Below are 24,293 nucleotides of genomic sequence, written 5' to 3'. Positions count from 1 at the left end.
TCTCTTTGGAAGACACGAGAGGACCAGCTGGTTTGAAAGAGGGGTCAAAGAGGCCATCTGGGTCAAAATTGAACACCCTCTCCCTCGACAGAGGGGGAGGGATACGACATCATCCATGTCCGGTCTACCACACAAGTCCTTTCAGCAGCTCCAAGAAGGCTCCACACCCATTTGCCCCACTCAGGTGACCCCGAAGACACAGGTAAACCTCCAGGTGGCCTCAATGACTCTCCAAAAGGAGGCAAACGACCAGCTGTCTGCAAGGAGCATAAATCTTTCCATTCCCCACCATCCAGTCAGAGCTGAAGAAGCTTCTGGGATGGGAAGCGAAACGTCTTCAAAGAAAAACAAAGTAAGTCCAGTTGCCTCCTGAAGAAAAAGCATCATTGGGACAACCAGGACCTGGGTGACTGAGAATCTCCGTAGACGTCTCTCAAACCTCATGTTCTTCATCAGCTGATCTGCCTTTATAGACGGTTCCCGTCTCGAGGTCTTCAAAATCACCGTATATTTCTTCTGGAGGAAAAAAAATACAAATAAGTCCTTGAGTTGTGACCGTAATTGAGCCCGGTCATTATGGTTGCTAAATATCGGTGGTTGCAACCGGACCTGATTTTACACCTCTTTGTGTGTGTGTGTGTGGAAAGTCAATGCTGGTTTCCAGCAAACCGTGATAAATCACAGTCACATGAGTCGAGGGATGGGTAGGCCTGGGTGGGAAAAAAACAGAACGGAGAAAAACAGGAAAAAAAAACATGCGTGTGTGTGTGTGTGTGTGTTATTGCTGTTATGTTGTTAAATGTTTTTTTCCCATTTTTTTCCAAACAGGTTTGGGGGAAAAAAAGTGTGAGGGGGAGGGAACTGGCCCCTGTTTCCCCCCCCCCCCCCCGATTTTTCTGGTTTTTTTTTCCCAGGCCTTCCCATTTCTACATCCATGAGGCACTGGGAATTGGCCAGTTGCCAAATGGCCAAAAAAACGATCATGTGACCACAATGAGGATGGGCTGATATCAAAACTTCAAAAGTGGGCTGCCAGTCCACCGTTACTTCAAAGTGTTGCTAAAAGCAACCCATCGTTAAGTCGAGGACTATAATACTTTTTTTTTTTGGCCAGGTTGCCCCCCCTGCCCCCACCCCCCCCCCCCGCCAAAATAAATAATAACAAGGGAAGGACACATTCTGATTTACCATCTTCTTTCAACAATTTTTCGGCGTCTTTGTCCGCTTCCCACTTTCCGGTCACGAAACAGTCTCGGATGCTGTCCATCACCTGCAAAATAAACATCTTCTGTTTTCAGAGCAGAGATTCACAGCGACCGACCATCATTTTTTTCCCCCCCCCAGATCATTCCATCAGGCCTGGAGGCAAGCTCTTTGCAAATGCTTACCGACTTTTGGTCACCAGCGAAACGCTCAACTTACAACTGTTCGTTCTGTTATGCATGTAATACAGACATGTCAAACACAAGGCCCGGGGGCCAGATCCGGCCCGCGAAGTGGTTTCATGTGGCCCGCGAAGCCATCCTGGAAACAGTGAGGGAACGGCCCCCACTGCCCTGGCCCTGGCCCAGAGACCCCCTCCTTCTACCAGAGACCCTCAGATCTGTCCCACTCCTGCCCAGGCCCCCATAGGCACCCTTGATGCGAACGATGTAGAGCTGGCCATGCCCACCCAGTAGGCCATACGCACTCTACCCACGCCTACCCAGTAGGCCATGGCCACCTTGGCCATACCCATCCGGCCCCTTGAGAGCAACTGCAATGCTGATGCGGCCCTCAATGAAATTGAGTTTGACACCCCTGATGTAATATAAAACACATTACATGTTGTACGTATCATAGAAAACATATAAGGAACAGTTGCGGGAATTGGGTATGTCTAGTCTAATGAAAAGAAGGAGCAGGGGAGACCTCATAGCAATGTTCCAGTATTTGAGGGGCGGCCACAAAGAAGGGGGGGGGTCAACTTATTTTCCAAAGCACCTGAAGGCAGGAGAAGAAGCAACGTATGGGAATTAATCAAGGAGAGAAGCAACCTGGAACTAAGGAGGAATTTCCTGACAGTGAGAACAATTAATCAAAGGAACAACCTGCCTGCAGAGGTTGGGAATGCTCCAACATTGCAAGTTTTTAAGAAGACACTGGACAGCCATTTGTCTGAAATGGTATAGGGTTTCCTGCCTGAGCAGGGGGTTGGACTAGATGACCTCCAAGGTCCCTTTCAACTATTCTATTCTATTCTATTCTATTCTATTCTATTCTATTCTATTCTATTCTATTCTATTCTATTCTATTCTATTCTATTCTTTCTATTCCATTCCATTCCACATTCTATTCTATTCTAATTCCATTCCATTCCATTCTCTATTCTATTCTACAATCTGTCTATTCTATTCTATCATTATTCTATTCTATTCCATTCCATTCTATTCTATTCTACAATCTGTCTTTTATTCTATTCTATTCCATTCCATATTCTATTCTATTCTATTCTACAATCTGTCTTCTATTCTATTCTAATTATTCTATTTTCTATTCTATTCCATTCCACTTCACTCCATTCTATATTCTATTCAATTCTACAATGTCTTCTGTTCTATTCTATTCTTATTATTCTATATTCTATTCTATTCCATTCCATTCCATTCCATTCCATTCCATTCCATTCCATTCCATTCCATTCCATTCCATTCTATTCTATTCTATTCTATTCTATTCTATTCTATTCTATTCTATTCTATTCCATTCCCAATGTGTATGCGTTTGGAGATCTTTAAGTACGCTTTCATGTTCCTTCTTCAACTTCACAGACTTGGTGAGACTCATGATGCCAGGACAAAGTGGCCCCAGTTCCAAGAAGACCGCATCCGAGAAATCTCCAGAAGTCCTACCTCGTCCAAGTCCCAGTCTTGCCCGGTTTCCACGGGAAATTTGGAGCAATCCAGAGCATCAATCTTTCGTTTCGATTCTTTGTCCGGACGACTGACGCGAAACAGCCCTCCGAGTTCTTCCTCTCTTTCGCCTTCATCCTCCTCCTCCTTGTCCTCGGCCACTGAGGACGAATCGAGGCAGCATTTTAGCGACAATTAAGTCTCCACAGAGGCGTTACCAACCTACCTTACGTCTAGTTGTCACCTGGTGTTTTTTTTTTTTGTTAATCGCCTGTCCAGCTGACCACCAACACTGATCATCAACACTCTGGATCAGGACTGATTTATTCAAAAATCATCGTCTCCTAATTATGCACATTAGCTACGGTTCGAAGTTGCAACGGCACCGGAGGAAGTGACTTTACAACTAGTCCTCGCACTCAGGAGCATCACTGCACGCACACGCACACACACACACACACACCAGTTAGATCAAAGCAGGCCCTGGACAGCTGGCCTTTATTTAGGTTTCTGTCTGCACTTCTCTGGCAGATTAATCCCCGAGGTTTAATGTTTTAAATCCAGTAAACCTCCCCAAAGACAGTCCCTAGGCAGGATGGTATGTAGGTAAATACTGAAAATAATTAACTTATCGCTGTAAGGTCCCACCCCAATCCACCTCTTAGGAAAGAAGAACTCTTGGGAGACAGAATTGTCCAAAAAGGAACTTTTACTAAAACATGATTGCCAGTGGGAAATCTAGACAGGATCTGAAAACTGTGTTACAGGTTGTGTCCCCGAGTGAAAACTCCCCCCCACACACACACACAACTCAGTCCATTTGGTCAGTCCCGGATCAATTACGGTTCAGGTGTCAAAACCTTCCAAGGGAAAAGGGATCTTCCATGCCTTTACGACATTTCCTTCCTCCCTTTCAGATTCCAATCGGAGATACAAACCAGATCTCTCCCCCCACCTCCCTTTCTTTGTTCTTCCCAGTTCAAAGGTTCTTCCCCTGGTCTAATGATGGCCTCCAGGCAGGCTGAAATAAACACCCTTGTGACAAATGGATGAGGAAGGCCAACTAACATCTTCTCTTCTCCTCCTCCTCCTCGGGAATGGCAGAATCCAGTGAGGGATGTAAGATTTTAGAACATACAGATAAGGGTTTATGAATGGGATATAAATGGATTCTGACAATCGCCAAGTCTCGGAGCGCTGCGTTGCCAATTCCACATTTAACCCTCTTACCACTGCCTGCATTTCCAACCTAGCAGGCAGGCTGCCTTTAACGCCCCTCCCGCCAAGCCAAAAGAAACTCAAAAAGGCTTTCTCCCGGTGACGAATTGCAATTAAGAGTCCCAACAGAAAAGGGGAAATGATGGCTTGTTTCCTTGCTTGCTTTCATCGTACCAATGATTGACTGATGACCATCTCACTAAACTTTGAGCCTTCACCTGTGCTTAAGGTCCGTCCTTCCTTCCTTCCTTCCTTCCTTCCTTCCTTCCTTCCTCCCTCCCTTCATTCCTTCCTCCCTTCCTTCCTCCCCCCTTCCTTCCTCCCTCCCTTCATTCCTTCCTCCTCCTTCCCTCCCTCCCTTTCTCCCTCTCTTCCATCCTTGACTTCCTCCCTCTTTCTTCCATCCTTGACCTCTCTCTTCCCTTCCTTCCATCCTTGACCTACATCTATTTGATTTATTTTATTTTATTTTACATTGTTGAACGATTAGTGATGTGGAACATAGTCCCTACAGGATGAGGTAAATGAGGTAACCAAAGCAAGTCAAGCAAGCATCGAAGAAAGCTATTCAGACCACTACTTTCTGGGCCACACAGGCTATATAAGATCACCTCATAAATGTATGGAATTCCTTCTCTGTTTCAAAATTTATATCCCTTTGATAGTTGCTGAAAGTTTCTATGTAGATTATTGTACTAATTTTAGGTATCATATTTTCTCCTTTTAATGTATGATGTTCTAGGTAGGGGTGTGTGAAATTAAATAATTCAATAATTTGAAGTAATTATATCTTCCAGTATAAAAATTATGACAGTCCACATAAATAATGGAATTGTCAAAGGAAATTCCTTCCCATTGGTTTCAAGGACACAGAAGGAATCTCCCATATCTTTCTCTCTCTCTTTCTCTCTCCATCTCTCTCTCTCTCTCTCTATTTATCTGCCTACCTACCTCTCTGTCACCTTCCTTCCTTCCTTCCTTCCTTCCTCCCTCCCTCCCTCCCTCCCTCCCTCCCTCCCTCCCTCCCTCCCTTCCTTCCTTCCTTCCTGCCTGCCTGCCTGCCTGCCTGCCTCCCATTTATAGCTACTGTACTCTTTTATTAATACAGGCAGGATGATATATTTTTTACCTGTTCCATAAACAAGTTTGCGGAGATTCGGAATAGCCTGTTGCTGTCTCAAAAAGGCTTCAGCTGCCTTCTGGGTGAGGCATTCTTTCCATCTCAGAGCCCCTGAAAGGGGAAAATATATCGTTCCTTTATATAAATCAAATTAAACAGTCAATGATCTCCCTTCCCAGCCCCCCGGGCTTTTAATGCCACTTACATAAAGATATAAAATTCGTTGGTGAATTTTTAATCTGTGCACGTCTCCTGAATATGAGATGCACAGCAGAGCAGGCGTACCTATTCAGGCGTCCCACTGCGCTCATTGGGCTAATACCAAAGTAACTGTGCACGGGATCTGAACCTTACTTTCCATGCTAGAAAAGGACAAGGTAACTGTTGATAAATACATAAATGAAGAGCCTTGGTGGCGCAGTGGGCTAATGCCTCCTTAAGTAACACCAGCCGCCTGCAATCAGTGCAGGTTCGAGTCCCACCAGGCTCAAGGTTGACTCAGCCTTCCCTCCTTCCGAGGTAGGTAAAATGAGGACCAAGATTGTTGGGGGCAATTAAGCTGACTTTGTAATAATGCCGCTTGGGGTGTGTGTGAAAGCCCTAATAAGCAGGCATATACATAGAATGAAGGCTACTGCTAAGCTTGTAAGCCGCCCTGAGTCTTCGGAGAAGGGCGGGATATAAATGGGATTTTTAAAAAAAATACAAAATGGTTGCCAATGGAAGTGCAACTGAAGAGTGTTTCTTTTTTTTTTTTTTACAAACGTTTGAAGAAATTGACTCTAGCCAAAACATGTCATGACGCTTGGATAACACCGTCAAAAGGAAATGAGTAACTGGCCTAAAACATCTTCCAAACGTCTTCAAAAGAAAAGAATAAAAACAACAGAGTCCAGTTGCCTCCTGAAAAGAAACACCTTTGGGACAACCAGGACCTGGAGTGAAATGAGAATCTCCGTAGACTTTTAGCCAGGCCCTTTGGGATGAACGCCCTTCGGATGGTGTGGGAGTTATGAACGGACCTGTGGGCCCTAAAACATCACAACCAACCTTTCGGGAGATTCACAGGTACATACCAGCTGTTTCTGAAGGAAAACCAGAGTCCTCTTTATATTCTTCATCCTCTTTCAAGAGATCTTCCACGTCATCTTCATTCTTCAGCCACCCAGAATCTTCTCTCTGGTTGTCAGCGCTTTCTGGTTGAGTCTCTTCCTGGTCCAAGCGTTGGAGGTCCTCCTCCTCCTCCTCTTCCTCCTCTGAGGTACCTTCTTCAACGGAGGACGAAGGTCCACCTGTGTCTGATCTTGATGCCCCTACAGGTCTCCCGTTCTCAGTCGCCGCTTTTTTAGCCAGCCTTCCGCTGTTGCCCATCTCCTGGTCGGCCGAGAAAGGTCTACTAAAACGAGCCGCGTTTCCGGCGCTGGATTCGGAACCCGCTCCCTCCAATTCCTCTCCACTTTCATCGGCCTCTCCGAGGTCATTTCCTTCTCCATCCCCGGAACTCTTCTCAAGATCGTCGTCGCTGTCGGCGAACGCGGGCAATTCTGTCAGCCCTGCAGGCTCCGGCTCTTCCTTACGTCGCTTGGAAGATCTCGGAAAGGGAAAATTATGGTCACCTTCTTGGCCTTCCTCCTTGCTGTCGTTTTGCCCCAGGTCCTCATGCCCAGACATTGCCTCCTCCTCCTCTTCATCATCCTCTTCGTCATCCTCTTCATCACTCCGGTCTTCGTTTTCAAACACCGCCTTCCGCCGCGTCCTGCCGGTTTGCGGGTCGCGCTCCTGTTCTTCTTGAGGCATCGCAAAAACGCTTAGTGAATATAAAAATGGGAAACCTGTTAAGCACCCAACGAAGCTCTCAAGAATAAAGACAGGGTCTAAAGCCCTTGACAAGACGGACGGTCCTCGGCTGACAACAGTTCACTTAGCGACCGTCCCAACGTTACAACGGCACTGGGGAAAAAGGTGACTTAGGACCGTTTTTCGCCCCTATGACCGTGGCAGCATCCCCGTGGGTCGCGTGATCAACATCCGGATCACGCTTGGCAACCGACTCATACTTACGACGGTCGCACCGTCCCCAGGGTCACGGGATCCCCTTTTGCAACCTTCTGAGGAGCAAAATCAACGGGGGAAGCCGGATTCACTTCAGCACCGTGTTGGTGATTTAACGACGGCAATGATTCGCTTAACCACGGTGGCAAGGAAGATGATAAAATGGGGGGGGGGATTCGCTTTACAAACACCCCACTTAGCAACAGGACATTTGGGTTCACTTGTGGGCATAAGTCGAAGATCCCCTGTACTTTAATTCACCCAAGATAAATTCCACAATTTATTTTCTTCCTTACAGTCAGCGTTCTGGTACTGAGGGAGTTATAAATGCAGCTTGGGCAAATAACGGCATTTAAGGAAGGGAGGGAGGGAGGGAGGGAGGCAGGGAGGAAGGAAGGAAGGAAGGAAGGAAGAGAAGGAAAGAAAGGAAGGAAGGAAGGGAGGGAGGGAGGGAGGGAGGGAGGGAGGGAAGGGAGGGAAGGAAGGAAGGGAGAGAAGGAAAGAAAGGAAGGAAGGAAAAGAAGGAAGGAAGGGAGGGAGGGAGGGAGGGAGGGAGGGAAGGAAGGAAGGAAGGAAGGAAGGAAGGAAGGAAGGAAGGAAGGAAAAGAAGGGAGAGAAGGAAAGAAAGGAAGGAAGGAAAAGAAGGAAGGAAGGGAGGGAGGGAGGGAGGGAGGAAAGGAGAGAAGGAAGGAAGGAAGGAAGGAAGGAAGGAAGGAAGGAAGGAAGGAAGGAAGGAGGGAAGGAAGGAAGGAAGGAGGGAAGGAAGGAAGGGAGGGAGGGAAGGAAAGGAGAGAAGGAAGGAAGGAACGAAGGAAGGAAGGAAGGGAGGGAGGGAGGGAAGGGAAGGAGGGAAAGGAGAGAAGGAAGGAAGGAAGGAAGGAAGGAAAAGAAGGGAGAGAAGGAAAAGAAGGAAGGAAGGGAGGGAGGAAAGGAGAGAAGGAAGGAAGGAAGGAAGGAAGGAAGGAAGGAAGGAAGGAAGGAAGGAAGGAAGGAAGGAGGGAAGGAAGGAAGGAGGGAAGGAAGGGAGGGAGGGAGGGAAGGAAAGGAGAGAAGGAAGGAACGAAGGAACGAAGGAACGAAGGGAGGGAGGGAGGGAAGGGAAGGAGGGAAAGGAGAGAAGGAAGGAAGGAAGGAAGGAAGGAAGGAAGGAAGGAAGGAAGGAAGGAAGGAGGGAGGGAAGGAAGGAGCTGTGGTGCCACAGTACAATGCAGTACTGCCCACAGCCAGCAGTTCAATCCTGACAGGCTTAAGGTTGACTCAGCCTTCCATCCTTCCGAGGTCGGTACAATGAGGACCCAGATTGCTTGGAGACAATATGCTGACTCTGTAAACCACTCAATAAAGCACCCTGAAGTGGCATATAAGTCTAAGTGCTATTGCTACTAAGCCTTCCATCCTTCCGAGGTCAGTCCAATGAGGACCCAGATTGCTGGGGGTCATAGGCTGACTCGGTAAAGCACTCAAGAGAGGGCCGTAAAAGCACTGTAAAATGTTACATAAGCCTCGGTGCTGTCGCTACAATCAACAGCTTTTCCATTTTCAATTCAGAGCGGAGCCGGAAGGGACCTTGGAGGTCTTCCAGTCCAGCCCCCTGCTCAAGCAGGAGAACCGACATCAGTGATGGAGAACCTTTAGGAGACCGAGTGCCCAAGCTGCAACCCAAAACCCACTTGGGTGGGTGCCGGGTGGGCGTGGCCCATTGGGTGGGCGTGGCCCATTGGGTGGCTGTCAGACTGGGTGGGACTAAAAAGTTCAATCAATCAATTCCAACTTTGCGAGATCTTTGTTTTCCCCGCAAGAAGTTGAAATTGATTAACTGAACCTCTTTTTTTTGGTACACGGCGGCGGAAGCCTAAAGCGAAAAGGTTTTATGAAACCCAGCTGAAGGCCTAGGACTGGGGCGAGGGCGCGCGTGCCCACAGAGAGGGCTCTGCGTGCCACCTATGGCACGTGTGCCATGGGTTTGCCACCACAGGTATAGGTTCTCCTGCTTCTAGTCTGCTGGACTAGAAGACCTCTGAGGTTCTATTCTATTCTATTCTATTCTATTCTATTCTATTCTATTCTATTCTATTCTATTCTATTCTATTCTATTCTATTCTATTCTATTCTATTATTCTATTCTATTCTATTCTATTCTATTCTATTCTATTCTATTCTATTCTATTCTATTCTATTCTATCCTATTCTATTCTATTCTATTCTACTCTATTCTATTCTGCATCTTCTCCTCTCCTCTCCTCTCCTCTCCTCTCCTCTCCTATTCTATTCTATTCTATTCTATTCTATTCTATTCTATTCTATTCTATTCTATTCTATTCTATTCTATTCTATTCTATTCCATTCCATTCCACTCCACTCCACTCCACTCCACTCCATTCCAAAAACAAGAAAGTCTAGTTGCCTCTTGAAAAAGCACCTTTGGGATTGTCACTTCTACATTTCTCTAATATAGAGAACGTTGCACCAAACTTTCCTTCATATATAACCTTACTTTGGCATAGGTTCGCCACCACGGCCCTACATCTTTTGAGACAAACGGCTGTCCAGTCTCTTCTTGAAAAACCTCCGCTGATGGGAGCAGCCCCCCGCTTCCGAAGGGTGGTGTGTGCGAATCGTCCCACCTACCTTTCGTTCTCGACCTCTTCGGTCTCTAAAGGCTGGGAGTCCATGAAGAGGGAGACTTTGCTGGAAGCCATTTTCGCATCGATGGTGGAATGTGCCGAGATGAGGCTCTGGACCAGCTCGTGGTTTGGTCTCCCTTCCTCCTGACGAATCAACAGCGTTTCGGTCACTCTTTTCTAACCCCGAGTTTAAGGAAACACATTTATCGCAGCCCTGTTTTAGCAGCCTGCCAACGAGCGCCGAAGATTTCAAGGAACGAAACCGAATTGCCCTCTGGCAATTTAATTAAGCCTCCCCATGCCAAGGGCCAATCGAACTTTTAAAGAATTTAATAAAAAACCTCTTTGCAACCCATTGGCAAGGTCCTGTATGTTAGGCCAAAGCCATAGGGGCCAGTCCAGGTTTGAGGATCCCGGCTATCACCACCCTCGTTCAAAAAACGTCAGATAGGTTAATGCTAATTTGTCAACAGGAGGATGACAGCAATCAAGCATCCATATTGTACGGAAGGAAGGAAGGAAGGAAGGAAGGAAGGAAGGAAGGAAGGAAGGAAGGAAGGAAGGAAGGAAGGAAGGAAGGAAGGAAGGGAGGGAGGGAGGGAGAAGCAATAGCGCTTAAACTTATATACTGCTTCACACTGCTTTACAGCCCTCTCTAAGCGGTTTGCAGAGTCAGCATCTTGCCCCCAATAATCTGGGTCCTCATCTTACCGACCTCGGAAGGATGGAAGGCTGAGTCAACCTTGAGCCGGTCAGGATCGAACTCCTGGCAGTGGGCAGTGAGTCAGCCTGCAATCCTGCATTCTAACCAGGGTTTGCAGGCAAACTCTGCCCCGTAGGCTGGAGTTCGATCCTGACAAGGCTCGGGGTTGACTCAGCCTTCTGTTCTTTCAAGGTCATCAAATGAGGAGCCCAATTGTTGGGGGGCAATATGCAAATGATGCTTACACTGTAAACCGCTCCGAGAGGGCTGCAAAGCACGATGGGGCGGTTATGTTAAGCCTCAATGTTTTTGCTAACTGCTGTCAGGCACAAACGAGCAGAGCTGCACATGCGGAGTTCAAGCTAACTACTCTATTACGTTCTGCCTGTAATACAGGAATCTTCCAGTCTGACAGCCTTGTCTTGGGAATAAATAAGATAAGACTCCAAGGAACGTCTACGGGTGGTCAGTTCTAACCCACCCGGTGGTTGCGCAGTGACTCCAGGCTTGATCCCTCCTCCCTTAAATGTCCTCGTTTCCCCGACACAATCCCTTTTGTCAAGCTGAAATTATATTTTAGAGGTTAGAATGCAAATACTTCGTTCATTTGTTTGTTTATTTTATTTTCAAAAATCCAGTTCTGGTTATTATTTCAAATTTGCAGAGGATAAAATCCAGTTTTGATTCTGAAAGTGGATTGTTTATTCAAGTTAATCTCTGCCGATGAGTCACTGGGCTTGCCTATTAGCAATCAAAATACAATTAGCAGAATGCACAACTTGTCATCGTATCCGGTTCCAGCGTGTTCCCCAGTCCAGCAAATTAAAAGCCAACTAGGCATCACAGGCAGACACAGCATAGCTGCTAGTATTCAGAACAATAATTACAGCAGATATCTGATATCTGAGTAGTAAGGGAGTTTCTTCCTATATAATTTTCCTAATATACATCCTTTGCCCCACGTAGGAAAACTTACAAAATTTAATAAAGTGGCTATTTGAATATTTTTCTGGAGAGGCAATTAACTAACTGTGGGAGGGACGTTTTAATCAGGGAAACAATGCAATGGGAAATTGCCCCATCTGAAGTCCTTAATCGAACGGGGCCCCTATAAATTAATATACCGAGTGGTGATTTATCGTAAGGGTTTTTGCATTCTCCTTAATTAAGCAATGAACAACAATTAATAAACAGGACACGAAGCCCAGAGTCGTACCTCCCGGTCGCGATGGGAGTGGCTTCCCCCGAGATCAATATACACGGCATCTTTGTCGTACACCAAGCCCCCGACCCCTGAGAGTGGGGCGTAGATCAATTTCTCCTTCTCGTTTAAGCATCGTTTCTTCTGATGCTCAGGAAGAGCGCAAGGATCTGGCAGGAAGCTGACGTCGCTCACCGTGAAATCCCCGACACCTGGTGGGGAAGAGATTCAACAGCACCACATGGGCCTCCAGGCGACAAAAGGACGTCAACGCAATCTTACACGGATTGAAAAAGATGAAATGTCACACTTTAGACGTATGGCCGAAGCGCAGAAAGCCATTTGTTTGTTGAAAGGAGCTTAATTCTAACACTTGGCTTCCTGCTGCACTGAGTCGTGGTGGCCCAGTGGCTAGAATGCCGTACTGCAAGCTGACTCTGCCCACTGCCAGCAGTTCGATCCTGACCCGTCTCAAGATTGACTCAGCCTTCCATCCTTCCGAGGTCGGTCAAATGAGGACCCAGACTGTTGGGGGCAAATAGGCTGATTCTGTAAACTGCTTAGAGAGGGAAATAAAGCACTGTGAAGCGGTATATAAGTCTAAATGCTATTGCTACTCCTTCCTTTTTTCCTTCCTTTCTTCCTTCCATGGTCAGTAAAATATGGACCCAGATTGTTGGGGGCAATAGGCTGACTTTGTAAACCACTTAGAGAGCACTGTAAAAGCACTGCGAAGCTGTAGGGAAGTCTATTGCTATTCCTAGTACTATTGCTATCAACATTCTCCATCCTGTCTCTCAGTTTCAATAATCTTTTAGGCTAATTGGAGAACGTGATTGACGACCGTTTTAATTGGGGGTGGGAATTGCACTTTGTTATTTTGTACCTTGGGGGAAGGGAATTTAGCTCTAGGGTTCAACTAGGTAGTGACAATACTTGGTTTCCAGAATAAAATGTTCTTTGGGGAAGAAGTTCTGAAGTTCTTTCATCTATCAGATGAAATATCAACAACCTAAGATATGCAGATGATACCACTCTAATGGCAGAAAGTGAAGAGGAACAAAAGAGCCTCTTGTGGCGGGTGAAGGAGAGTCCAAAAGTTGGGTTGAAACTCAACATTAAGGAAACCAAGATCATGGCATCCGGCTCTCTCAATTCCTGGCAAATAGATGGGGAAGAAATGGAGGTAATGACAGATTTTATTTTCCTGGGCTCCAAGATCACCGCAGATGGGGACTGTAGCCAAGAAATTAAAAGATGTTTCGTCCTGGGGAGGAAAGCCATGGCAAATCTAGACAGCACACTAAAAAGCAGAGACATCACCCTGCCAACAAAAGTGTGTATAGTCAAGGCTATGGTCTTCCCAGTTGCAATGTATGGCAGTGAAAGCTGGACCATAAGAAAGGCTGAGAGCCAAAGAATGGAGGCCTTTGAACTCTGGTTCTAGAGAAGACTCCTGCGAGTCCCTTGGACTGCAAGGCAATCAAGTCCTAGAGGAGATCAACCCTGACTGCTCTTTAGAAGGCCAGATCCTGAAGACTTTGGCCACCTAATGAGAAGGAAGGACTCACTGGAGAAGAGCCTCATGCTGGGAAAGGTTGAGGTCAAGAGAAGAAGGGGACGACAGAGAATGAGGTGGCTGGATGGAGTCACTGAAGCAGGAGGCGTGAGCTTAAAGGGACTCCAGAAGATGGTAGAGGACAGGAAGGCCTGGAGGAACATTGTCCATGCGGTTGCGAGTGGTTGGACACGACTTTGCAACTAGCAACAACAATCTATCGGAACCACGACGTTACACATTAATGTTTACGCTCGAGTTTCCCAACCTCAGCAACTTTAAAGTGTTATGGACTTGCTGAGTAGGGAATTCTGGGAGCTGAGGTTCCCATGCTTTAAAGCTGCTGAGGATGACAGACAATGTTTTATGCAACTCTTACATAAGAGTTGCATAAAGCGTTCCAACAACATCTTTCTTTCTTTCTTTTTTTGCAGGCCCTGGGTGGAAGGATGGAAGCAGTGGGGCTGCTTTAACGGAGAGGTATTCTGTCGATATATTAGGCTCCAGGTCCTTCTTCCAAATCCTTGCCAAACTTCCCTCCTTCCCACACAAGCCCCTTTTCAAAGCTACGATTCGCTTAAGGACCCTTTCGCCTTCTCCCCAGGCGGCGAGGAAGACTCTTAAAAATACTCGGGTGTGGTTTGTGGACAAAATAAAGAGTAGAAAAGAAAAAAACCTTCCAATTCTATCCCACCTGCCATGTGGACTTGGCTTTTGTTTTTCAAATGGGCTCCTCTCAGATAGCCATAAAGGGAAACTTTGCGGTCACACTTTGGATTCACCCTGAGGAGCTCCGGGTTCGTCAAATCTTCCATCCTGCAGGAGGGAAGAATGTCAGGGTTAGGATGTTTAGAAGGAGACGGAGAACATACAACAGCTGTCCTGTTGGTGAGGTAGGGGGCATATAAGTAGTAACCCCATACCCGCTCCTGACGGTTCGCCTCCCTCTGACAACCTGGAGAGCTTTGAATATTTCGTATATGGGATCTGTCCTCAAAGTCAACTTTTCCCGAGGCTCCTCTAGATTTGCCCAAATCCTCTCAGGTTGCTAGGCCCTAGGATGGGAATCGTTTTTAATCTACTTTCATGCTATTGGCAAAGGAGGGAGGGAGGGAAATCAAGGAAGGAGGGAGGTCAAGAAAAGAGAGGGAGGGACATCGAGGGAGGAAATGAAGATCAAGGAAGGGAGGGAGGGAGGTCAACAAAAGGGAGGGAGGGACATTGAGGGAAGAAGGAAGATCAAGGGAGAAAAGTCAAGGAAGGGGGGGAGGGAGGGAGGGAGGGAGGGAGGGAGGGAGGGAGGAAGGAAGGAAGGAAGGAAGGAAGGAAGGAAGGAAGGAAGAGAGGAAGGAAGGTCAAGGAAGGAAGGTAGGAAGGAAGAGAGGAAGGAAGGTCAAGGAAGGAAGGTAGGAAGGAAGAGAGGAAGGAAGGAAGGGAGGTCAAGGAAGGGAGGGAAGCCAAGGAAGGAAGGAAAGAAGGAAGGAAGGAAGGAAGGTCAAGGAAGGGAGGGAAGCCAAGGAAGGAAGGAAAGAAGGAAGGAAGGAAGGAAGGTCAAGGAAGGAAGGAAGGAAGGAAAGAAGGAACGAAGGAAGGAAGGAAGGTCAAGGAAGGGAGGGAAGCCAAGGAAGGAAGGAAAGAAGGAAGGAAGGAAGGAAGGAAGGTCAAGGAAGGAAGTCAAGGAAGGAAGGAAGGAAGGAAGAGAGGAAGGAAGGAAGGGAGGTCAAGGAAGGGAGGGAAGCCAAGGAAGGAAGGAAAGAAGGAAGGAAGGAAGGTCAAGGAAGGGAGGGAAGCCAAGGAAGGAAGGAAAGAAGGAAGGAAGGAAGGAAGGTCAAGGAAGGAAGTCAAGGAAGGAAGGAAGGAAAGAAGGAAGGAAGGAAGGTCAAGGAAGGGAGGGAAGTCAAGGAAGGAAGGAAGGAACGAAGGAAGGAAGGAAGGAAGGAAGGAAGGAAGGTAGGTCAAGGAAGGGATGGAAGTCAAGGAAGGAAGGAAGGAAGGAAGGAAGGAAGGAAGGAAGGAAGGAAGGAAGGAAGGAAGGAACAGAGGAAGGAAGGAAAGTCAAGGAAGGGAGGGAGGGAAGTCAAGGAAGGAAGGAAAGAAGGAAAGAAGGAACAGAGGAAGGAAGGTCTAGGAAGGAAGGAAGGAACAGAGGAAGGGAGGGAAGTCAAGGAAGGAAGATCATGGAAGGCAGGGAATTCAAAGAGGGCCAAGGAAGGGAAGGCGAGAGGAAGGAAGGTCAAGGAAAGGAGGGACGGAGCTCCAGGAAGTTCAAGTGGAATCAAAATAAATCACCTGTCAACCAAGATGTAGGGATGAGTTGTCTGCCAAGTCAGGGGACGGAATTTCATCACAGAAATAAACCGCCCCAGATTGTGGATTTCCTGTTTTTGATAGTCTCCGTGCACCATCCCGGAAAGATAGAATAATTTGGCACCCTGTATTTAAAAATTAAACAGAAACGCATGTACGCTGAAGTTGCAATTTAAGCAATACGCCGCCCTTAACTGTCGTGGTGGTGGTTTTTACCCAGAATGGTATTTCTTTCCTCGAATACAGGATTAGCTTGAACTACCTGTTAAAAGAAACGTGGACATTCGTAATTAAATGCAGCTGAGCAAATGGCGGGTCCACGCACACCACAGCATTGCCAGAAAGAAGGTGAAGTCACATTGTTAGAAGGACACTGGCAGAAACGAGGCCGGTTTCACGTTTTATCCTACCCAGGCGGTCCTTGTTCAGCGCCTGACTCGTTGAGCAACTGTTCACAGTTACAGTGGTGAAGTTTAAGTAACCTTTACGGCTATGATTTGTATTTACAACCTGCGCAGGTCGGTCCAAGCAACGGAAAAGGGAAGTTAGATCACTACCTGGCTTAACGGCTGAGCCGTGGTGCCAGCTGCGGTTGCTAAACAAGAACTACCTGTTTCTAATTTGTACCTTGTGCCCTCACGGAGCTGGAGACCCACTGAACGATCTTGTACTAATAGTAACAGTCCTCCCGGTCTTCTTGCCTCATTGCTTGTCTCCCATTTACAGGGAAGAGGAAAAACAGGTGTCACACCTGCCCCAGCCTGATTCTTTAGGACAGAGTTGCCCAACGTTTCCAGCTTTGCAGACTGGGGGGGAGGGGGGAAAGAGGAGATGGTTCGCGCAAGCAGCCCGCCAGCGTGCACCCGCAACTCCCATTTGCGCAAGCGGCGTACACGCCCGCCTGCCGTCCACCTGAGTGGAGCATGCCTGCACGGGCTCGCCACTGGATGCGCAAGCTAGGCCATTTATGCAGCCCTCTTGCAAACCCCTCGTGGACCACACGTGGGTTGGGGACCCCTGCCTCAGGAAAGGTAACCCTTCGATTCCATTTGGCTGAAGCAAAGGGGTTGTGGGTTTTTTTTACTAGGGATGCTGGTTGCAGTACAGTCAAGCCAGCTCTGAAATTTACCGTGCGGTCGGGATGTACAGTCAAGATGACTTATAGAATATTCAATGGCTATTTTTGACCTGTAGCATAGAAACTAGAATTCTTTATTGAAATAGGGAATTGTGAGTTGCCCGTAATTAAGCTTTCTTCTATATTCTAGAGGCTATTCTAGAACATCCTATTGCAATTAAATAGAATTTTAAAACCAGGATACTGATGCGTATTAGTGAAAATATATTTTGAATTTTATTGATTGACTAGGTTATAACTAGAAATATACTATCTTGCTTATTTTGACTATGTAATCACTAAGGGAATTAGGGAGGGCATCTCTGTTGATGTAACCTGAACTATTTGCAACTGGTTATTTCTTATTTTAACTACCCAACCACCATATTGTTTCACAAATACATGTATACGTAAATATTAAAAAAACAATAAAACTTGTATATTAAAAAAAAAAGAAATTTACCGTGCTTGATCCATATAAAAATAAGGTCTAGGTTTGCCCCCAGCCCATCCCTTCCCCCGCTAGAGACCAGTCTGTTTCCAGCCAACCAGAGCTCGCCAAGATGTTTTGAGATCTCTAAGAGGCTTGGGTGATCCCGGCTGTGGGATGCTTGTTCAAACAGGATCCAGCTTGCCCTGCTCCTTATCACCCGCCATTCCTCCCCGCAACGTCCCGATTTCCTATCACGTAGACACAAAGCTTCTTTGCCCTTTTCATCCATTCCTCCCCACTCCTTTTGACGGCAGGATGCCGACACAAGGTAGGAATAAAATGACACACGCACCCCCTAAATAAAATGGCGCATGAACTATGCAGATGGCAGAATATGCAGGTTCTTCTTGCCACATGCATTTATTAAATCTCTGGTTTCAAATGGCATTATAAAGTCACAATCCCTTTGTTTTCTTTCACTTTTGATTCATTTCCCTCCCCCCCCCCAGTCATTTAAGGGCAAGTTGACGCACACCGTACCTGATAGACCTCCGTCCAGAACCGATGCTTTAATCTCTTTTTGGTCTTCTTCAGCTGTTTGTTGTTTTTGAAGCTATCCAGGTGGGTGAGAACGCCCATGATTTTGGGGAAGCCATGGACCTGACAAATGTTCAGAAATTCAAACGTTTCCATTTCAAATCCAAAACTGGCGTCGATGAGCATCAAAGCCTGAGAGAGAAATTGGAAAAAAAGGGAAAAAAATCTTAGCGGTGATGGTGGGAAAACTACTGCACTTTTTTAAAAAAAAAAATCTTGCCAAAACATGTAGTAACTACTGATAAAGGTCAACTTTCATGTGCTTATCAATTGAATGCGTTGGCATAACTTAAATTAGACTCCCTTTTTTCTCTCTCTCCCATCTTTAATTTATTCTGCTTCCTACCTACCATTTTTCGGTGCTTTGCAGAACGTTCCTTAGACCAAAAAGGGATCAGCAGCATAGATCTGTTTACAGGAGGGGGTAGGGATGAAATCTGTTCTGTGCTCCTCTTCTCAAAAGTCACTTGGATCAGGGGTTTCCAACTTTTAATTGAAAGGCAAAAGTTTGCATTTGGCGTGCTTTTGAACAATTAAGGTGATTTTTTTGCTGTTGTATGCGTGCTGATAGTTTGTCTAACCTTGGCTCATACTTTGTCAGTTTGAGAGCAACACACGCAGCGCTCAGGTCATCTGTCAAGTTTGTTTCTCGTGTCAGATTTGATATCATTCAAATCTGAAAACAGCTGCTCACGAGCGTAACGACGATCCAAACAAAGTGAGGAAAGCAATTCATTGACTTAACATTATTTGGCAGAGAGTTCCACACTTTAAGGATTTCATTTTCAGAAGAACTCTGCTGTCCTTTGTCATCCTTGTTTTTGCAGGATTGATCTCAATAAGAGCGATGCATGCTTTGGCACAGTTTTCACCAGAAAGGGGCTTGAGAAATGGCTTTTTCCTGCAAAAGCTTAGCCGAAGAACGAGGGGCGCGTGCCCACAGAGAGGGCTCTGAGTGGCCCCCCTCTGGCACATGTGCCATAGGTTTGCCACCACTGTTACAGACCAATAAAACTTACCAGATCAGCAACTTTGGCAAGGTCAATCATCACATTGATATCGCACTCACATTCAATGATGGTTAGCCGACGTTTTTTACCTGCCCACCAAAGGCAAGAAACAGAACAAGGTAGATTGTTATACTTTATTAAAAATGCAAAGATTTTTTCCCCCCAATTGCAATCTAGCATAAAAAAAAACTGGTTACGTGCAAGATGGCTCTTTTCTTGACCAGTCAAGTCACGCTTCCTTTTTTTTTGGCAAAAGGGCTTCTGGCTCAAATCGATTTTATTAGATCGGGCTTACAAGAAAACCTATATGATTCATCAGACATCTTCCCCGCTTGAGCTGATTCCTGAGTGTAAGCAAATCATAAGCACAGCTCCATCTCAGGATCCAGACAAAGTGAGCCAGTTAAAGAAGCAGTTTGGTCTAGTGCAGGGGTCTTCAAACTTGGCCCTTTGATGACTTGTGGACTTCAACTCCCAGAATCCCTCAGCCAGGCATGAAGAGCCCTAGTCTAGTGGTTAAGGCACCAGACTAGAAAGCTGGCGGCCGTGAGTTCAAATCCCGCCTTAGTCATGAAAGCCAGCTGGGTGACTTTGGGCCAGTCTCTCTCTCTCTCTCTCTCTCTCTCTCAGCCCAGCCCACCTCAAAGGGCTGCTGTTGTGGGGAAAATAGGAGGAAGGTGTACTGCATATTGTTGTTGTTTTACCTGATACAATGGTTACAGGGCCTTGAATGTCAACTAACTTCTGCCTGGTGAAATTCTTAATGAGGCATCTTATCAAGGTGCTCTTCCCAACCTTGGGGGGGCCAACCACCACCACAACCACTGGAGGAGGCTCCAAGGGAGTCCGGTCGACCACTGGAATATGATGCTTTTTGGTTTTCAAATCCTGGGTCCTGTTTTTAGAACGAGAATTGCAGGCGAGTTAAAAACAAACAAACCATTCAATTAAAATTAGGATAGAACAGAGCTGGAAGGGACCTTGGAGGTCTTCTAGTCCAGCCTCCTGCTCAAGGAGGATTACGCTGGCTATGTTCAGATGCGGTACAGGTAGTCCCTCACTTACGACCATAACTGAGGCCATTTCCGTTGCTAAACGAGACATTTCTTAAGTGACTTTTTGCCTTCCTTCCTTAAGCGCATCACTGCAGCCGTTGAGTTAGTTAACATGGTTTGTGAAGTCAATCCGGCTTCCCCATGGACTTGGCTTGTCAGAAGGCTGCAAAAGGGGATCGCATGATCCCAGGACACTGCAACCATCATAAATATGAGTCAGTAGCCAAGCGTCGGAATTTTGATCGTGTGACCATGGGGAATGCTGCAAATGTGAAAAAGTTGTAGGTCATTTTTTCCACTGCCACTGCCATTTTGAACAGTCCCTAAACCAGGGGTAGGCAACCTCGGCTCTTTTATGACTCATGGACTTCAACTCCCAGAATTCCTGAGTCAGCTATGCTGACTGAGGAATTCTGGGAGTTGAAGTCCATGAGTCATAAAAGAGCCGAGGTTGCCTACCCCTGCCCTAAACAGATCTGTTGTAAGTCATGAACTACTTGTAGTCGCTCCGGGTTTATTACTAGGACCAAGAGAGGTTTCCAAAAATTTTCACATACAAGGAATGTAGTACACACTCTTAATTTGAACATCCCAATTTGAAAATAATGGGTGATTCGTTTTACGACGTTTCTAATACTGACAGTTAGGTTACATTACAAAACAGGGAGCGGGGAGGAAAAACTGAGGCTCTCACTCTTAGATTGCAAAGTTTCAGCAACAAGCTGCCCTTCCGATGAATCTTTATTTTTTAAAAAAGAGAGAGAATACAGAAATGCAGAAACAAACACACAGAAAAAAAAACCCGTAACCTGATTTGTTTAGCTCAGTGGTTAGCTTTTGCTTAAATCCTATCCTTTAGTCAGGCAGAAGAAAATTTCATCCAATAAGCTTAGGGTCTGGTCACATTCCACCCCAAATTATATGATGTATCCTCGGGGTCCTGGACACTATGGGCACCCGTGGGATACGCCTCAAACTTAAGAGAGCATCCACCTGTATAGAAAGCCTTCATCTACCCAATTTAATTAATTTCCCTCATTGTGTTGTAAAGCATGGCAAACTATAAGCTTGCCCAAACGTATGCTTTGTCCTCCACTGAGGGTATTTATGTATTTACATTTATTTGTATCCTGCCTTTATTCTTACAAAAAAAACCACCCTAAAGGTAAAAGTAAAAGTTAGGGTTAGTCGTGCTAGTCGTTTCTGACTCTAGGGGCCAGTGCTCATCTCCGTTTCAAAGCCGAAGAGCCAGCGCTTGTCCGAGGACGTCTCCGTGGTCATGTGGCCGGCATGACTAGACGCCAAAGGCGCACGGAACGCTGTTACCTTCCCACTGGAGTGGTCCCTATTTTTCTACTTGCATTTTTAGGTGCTTTCGAACTGCTAGGTTGGCAGAAGCTGGGACGAGTAACAGGTGCTCACTCTGCTACGCGGCACTCGGGATTCGACCCGCCAAACTACCGACCTTCTGATCAACAAGCTCAGCATCCTAACCCACTCGAGCCACCGCGTCCCTTGCACTAAAAACCCCTGAACGGATCTTATTTGCTGTAACACCATTTGCCATCCCATCCCCACGGAACGCTATCTGGAGCCCAATCATGGCAATATGGTTAGCAGAGCCGATGCAGTCGTAACGTCACCTGTGGAACGATCTGGCCATGCGGACTGCAGACTGAACCGCAAAAGCCTTGGGGTTTCTCTTCCGGGCATCCTCTTCGTCTTCGATTCCTAAATCTTTCAAATGGCGCTTCTTTTTCTTGCCAGCCTTGGGCCCGCTGTGTTTCTTGCGATGTTGTTTCTGGTTGCTCTCCTCCATCTTTCCCCGTTGTGGCCAGCAACCACGTGAGGCGAAAGGCTTTTTTTTTCTTCCCCCCAACAAGATACTGAGGGAAAAAAGTATTAAACGTGATACAGGCCATCATGTGAGCAGTAGGTGTGTCATTTCTACATAACAGCTTACACCCTATCTGCAGAAATAAAGCTATACATAAATTATACTGTATAAAATTGTAAATAAAATGATACGAGTGATATAGATAGATAGATAGATAGATAGATAGATAGATAGATAGATAGATCGACAGACAGGATAGATGATAGACAGACAAATAGACAAATAATAGACAGATTTATTAAATAGACACATGAGATAGATAGAGGGTGATAGGATAGATAGATAGATAGATAGATAGATAGATAGATAGATAGATAGATAGATAGATAGATAGATAGATTTATTAGATACACATCATGGATATAGATATAGACAAATAATAGACAGATTTATTAGATAGACACGATATATAGACAAATAGAGATTTATTAGACACATAATATAGACAGACAGACAGACAGATAGACAGATATGATAGATAGATAGATAGATAGATAGATAGATAGATAGATAGATAGATTATAGACATAGATAGATGAGAGATAGACAGATTAAAGAGATAGGTAAAGGTAAAGGTTCCCCCGCACATGCGTGCTAGTCGTTTCGACTCTAGGGGCCGGTGCTCATCTCCGTTTCAAAGCCGAAGAGCCAGCGCTTGTCCGAGGACGTCTCCGTGGTCATGTGGCCGGCATGACTAGACGCCAAAGGCGCACGGAACGCTGTTACCTTCCCACCGTAGTGGTCCCTATTTTTCTACTTGCATTTTTACGTGCTTTCAAACTGCTAGCTTGGCAGAAGCTGGGACGAGTAACAGGCGCTCACTCTGCTACGCGGCACTCGGGATTCGACCCGCCAAACTGCCGACCTTCTGATCGACAAGCTCAGCGTCCTAACCCACTGAGCCACCGCGTCCCTCTCTATTAAAGAGATAGATGATGATATAGACAGCAGAGAGACATATCAGAGTTGGATAAGAGATACAGTAGACAGACAGATTAGAGACAGACAGATAGAGGTGATAGATAGATATGTGAGAGAGACAGATTAAAGATAGATTGATACATGATGATATAGACACATAGACAGAGGCGATAAATTAGACATTATAGACACACACACGTAAAACACACACACATATCTATCTATCTATCTATCTATCTATCTATCTATCTATCTATCTATCTATCTATCTATCTATCCATCCATCCATCTATCCATCCATCCATCTATCGCATCCCTCCGAGCTTCTCCGGGCTCAACCCGGCGAGTGAGACACCTGCGCCAGCCTCTCCCCGGTCCGCCAAGCACATCATCCCCGCCTCGCAACCCGCATTCAAACAACGCGCCGACACGGGTCAAACTTTACCCTCGAGTCGGCCTTTGGATGCTTGGCTACCTTCCGCTCTCCCCGCGTGCAGCCCCCGACCGGAAATGCCCTCCTTTTTTCCCCCGGTCCGTCTCTTTAAAGCGTCCCACCCGGAAACCGCGGCCTGCATTCTTTTCGTTCCTCAACAAGGGGGAAGATCATCTGGGATGGGAACGGCACCGGGTTACCATAGGAACCGGCAGAAGGCGAATTTAAAGCTCCTTTCTCGCGGGTAGCTTGTGCCCTGCTGCCCCCGCCCCCTCCTGGTTGGAGTCGGTATTACAGACAGATCCAGTTCTTGGTTATGAGTTTTGTTCCGTTTTTTAACAACCTGGGCAACTTTGGGCGGGGTGGACTTCAACTGAGGAATTCTGGAAGTTGGAAGTTCACCCTTCTTAAAGTGGTCCAGGTTGGAAAAATGCTCGGCAGAGCAATATGTGCAGAATCGGGGCCATTTGCTTGAAAGAATGGGTGCAATTCTCCCCTGCAAAAAGGACCCATGGAGGATGCAAATTTTGCAGCTCTGCAGGGCTGGGGTGACCCGGGACCTCTAAAAGTGAGGGAAAAGGAAGAATACAGACTATGACCCCCTTTCTCTCCCTCCCACCTCAACCAGGAGGTGTCTTTTCCATTGCAGTTTTTTTTTTTTGGTCCTGGAACGGAAAATCAATGCCACCACCTGTGCAATTTCCCTTACTATCTTACTATCTTACTGTACTATACTAAAAGAATCAGAAGTCATTTTTTTTGTTTTTCTCCATGTAAGGTTTTCCACTTAGCCTCATAATTGCCCCAGCATTACTCAGGAATTTAAAAGAGCCAAAAGAAACTCCGGAGCCGAGGTTTCAGCAAGCAAACAACTTTTAGTTTGATCAAAATAAGAGTTGGGTGACCCCATCTCTCTTCGTGGCTGGTAGAGAGATGAAGGCAACAGCCAGGAAAGATGTCTTCCACCTTTTATACCTTTCCAGAACAAAGAGATCTGGCCTTGGTACTAGGAACCAAAAGGTACAGAAAAATAATTCCCAGATGATGACTCAAACACAACAACCCAGGCTCCACCATAACTCCTTTTCCCCCTCCCCTCACCATGCTCTTTTCATGTAAGCAATCCCCTGTACCTAAAGCATGAAACATTTGCTTT

The 24,293-nt window shown here is 46.2% G+C and overlaps 1 protein-coding gene across 5 annotated transcripts in view; it reads right to left on the bottom strand.

Annotated features, from left to right (window-relative positions):
* The window catches only part of BMS1 (BMS1 ribosome biogenesis factor), a 75,571-nt gene extending 52,337 nt beyond the window's left edge, over positions 1 to 23,234 (bottom strand). For all 5 annotated transcript variants that reach the window (XR_014026706.1, XR_014026707.1, XR_014026708.1 and 2 more), the window contains exons 1-14: positions 23,150 to 23,234; positions 21,530 to 21,772; positions 19,536 to 19,726; positions 18,841 to 18,920; positions 17,765 to 17,953; positions 15,657 to 15,799; positions 14,062 to 14,183; positions 11,825 to 12,021; positions 9,910 to 10,049; positions 6,306 to 7,036; positions 5,239 to 5,340; positions 2,892 to 3,052; positions 1,189 to 1,270; positions 440 to 516 (exon numbers count right to left, since the gene is read on the bottom strand). Coding sequence is in view for 1 of the 5 variants with exons in the window: in XM_081329717.1 (XP_081185843.1) it covers positions 440 to 516; positions 1,189 to 1,270; positions 2,892 to 3,052; positions 5,239 to 5,340; positions 6,306 to 7,036; positions 9,910 to 10,049; positions 11,825 to 12,021; positions 14,062 to 14,183; positions 15,657 to 15,799; positions 17,765 to 17,953; positions 18,841 to 18,920; positions 19,536 to 19,726; positions 21,530 to 21,705 (2,391 nt within the window). In the remaining 4 variants the exon portion in view is untranslated. The remainder of the gene's footprint in view (positions 1 to 439; positions 517 to 1,188; positions 1,271 to 2,891; positions 3,053 to 5,238; positions 5,341 to 6,305; positions 7,037 to 9,909; positions 10,050 to 11,824; positions 12,022 to 14,061; positions 14,184 to 15,656; positions 15,800 to 17,764; positions 17,954 to 18,840; positions 18,921 to 19,535; positions 19,727 to 21,529; positions 21,773 to 23,149) is intronic.
* Between the last annotated feature and the right edge of the window lie 1,059 nt (positions 23,235 to 24,293).

Source organism: Vipera berus (genome assembly GCF_964194415.1).
Source record: "Vipera berus genome assembly, chromosome: 5".
NCBI classification, from domain to species: domain Eukaryota; kingdom Metazoa; phylum Chordata; class Lepidosauria; order Squamata; family Viperidae; genus Vipera; species Vipera berus.
This window is presented reverse-complemented; position numbering and strand designations above follow the sequence as displayed.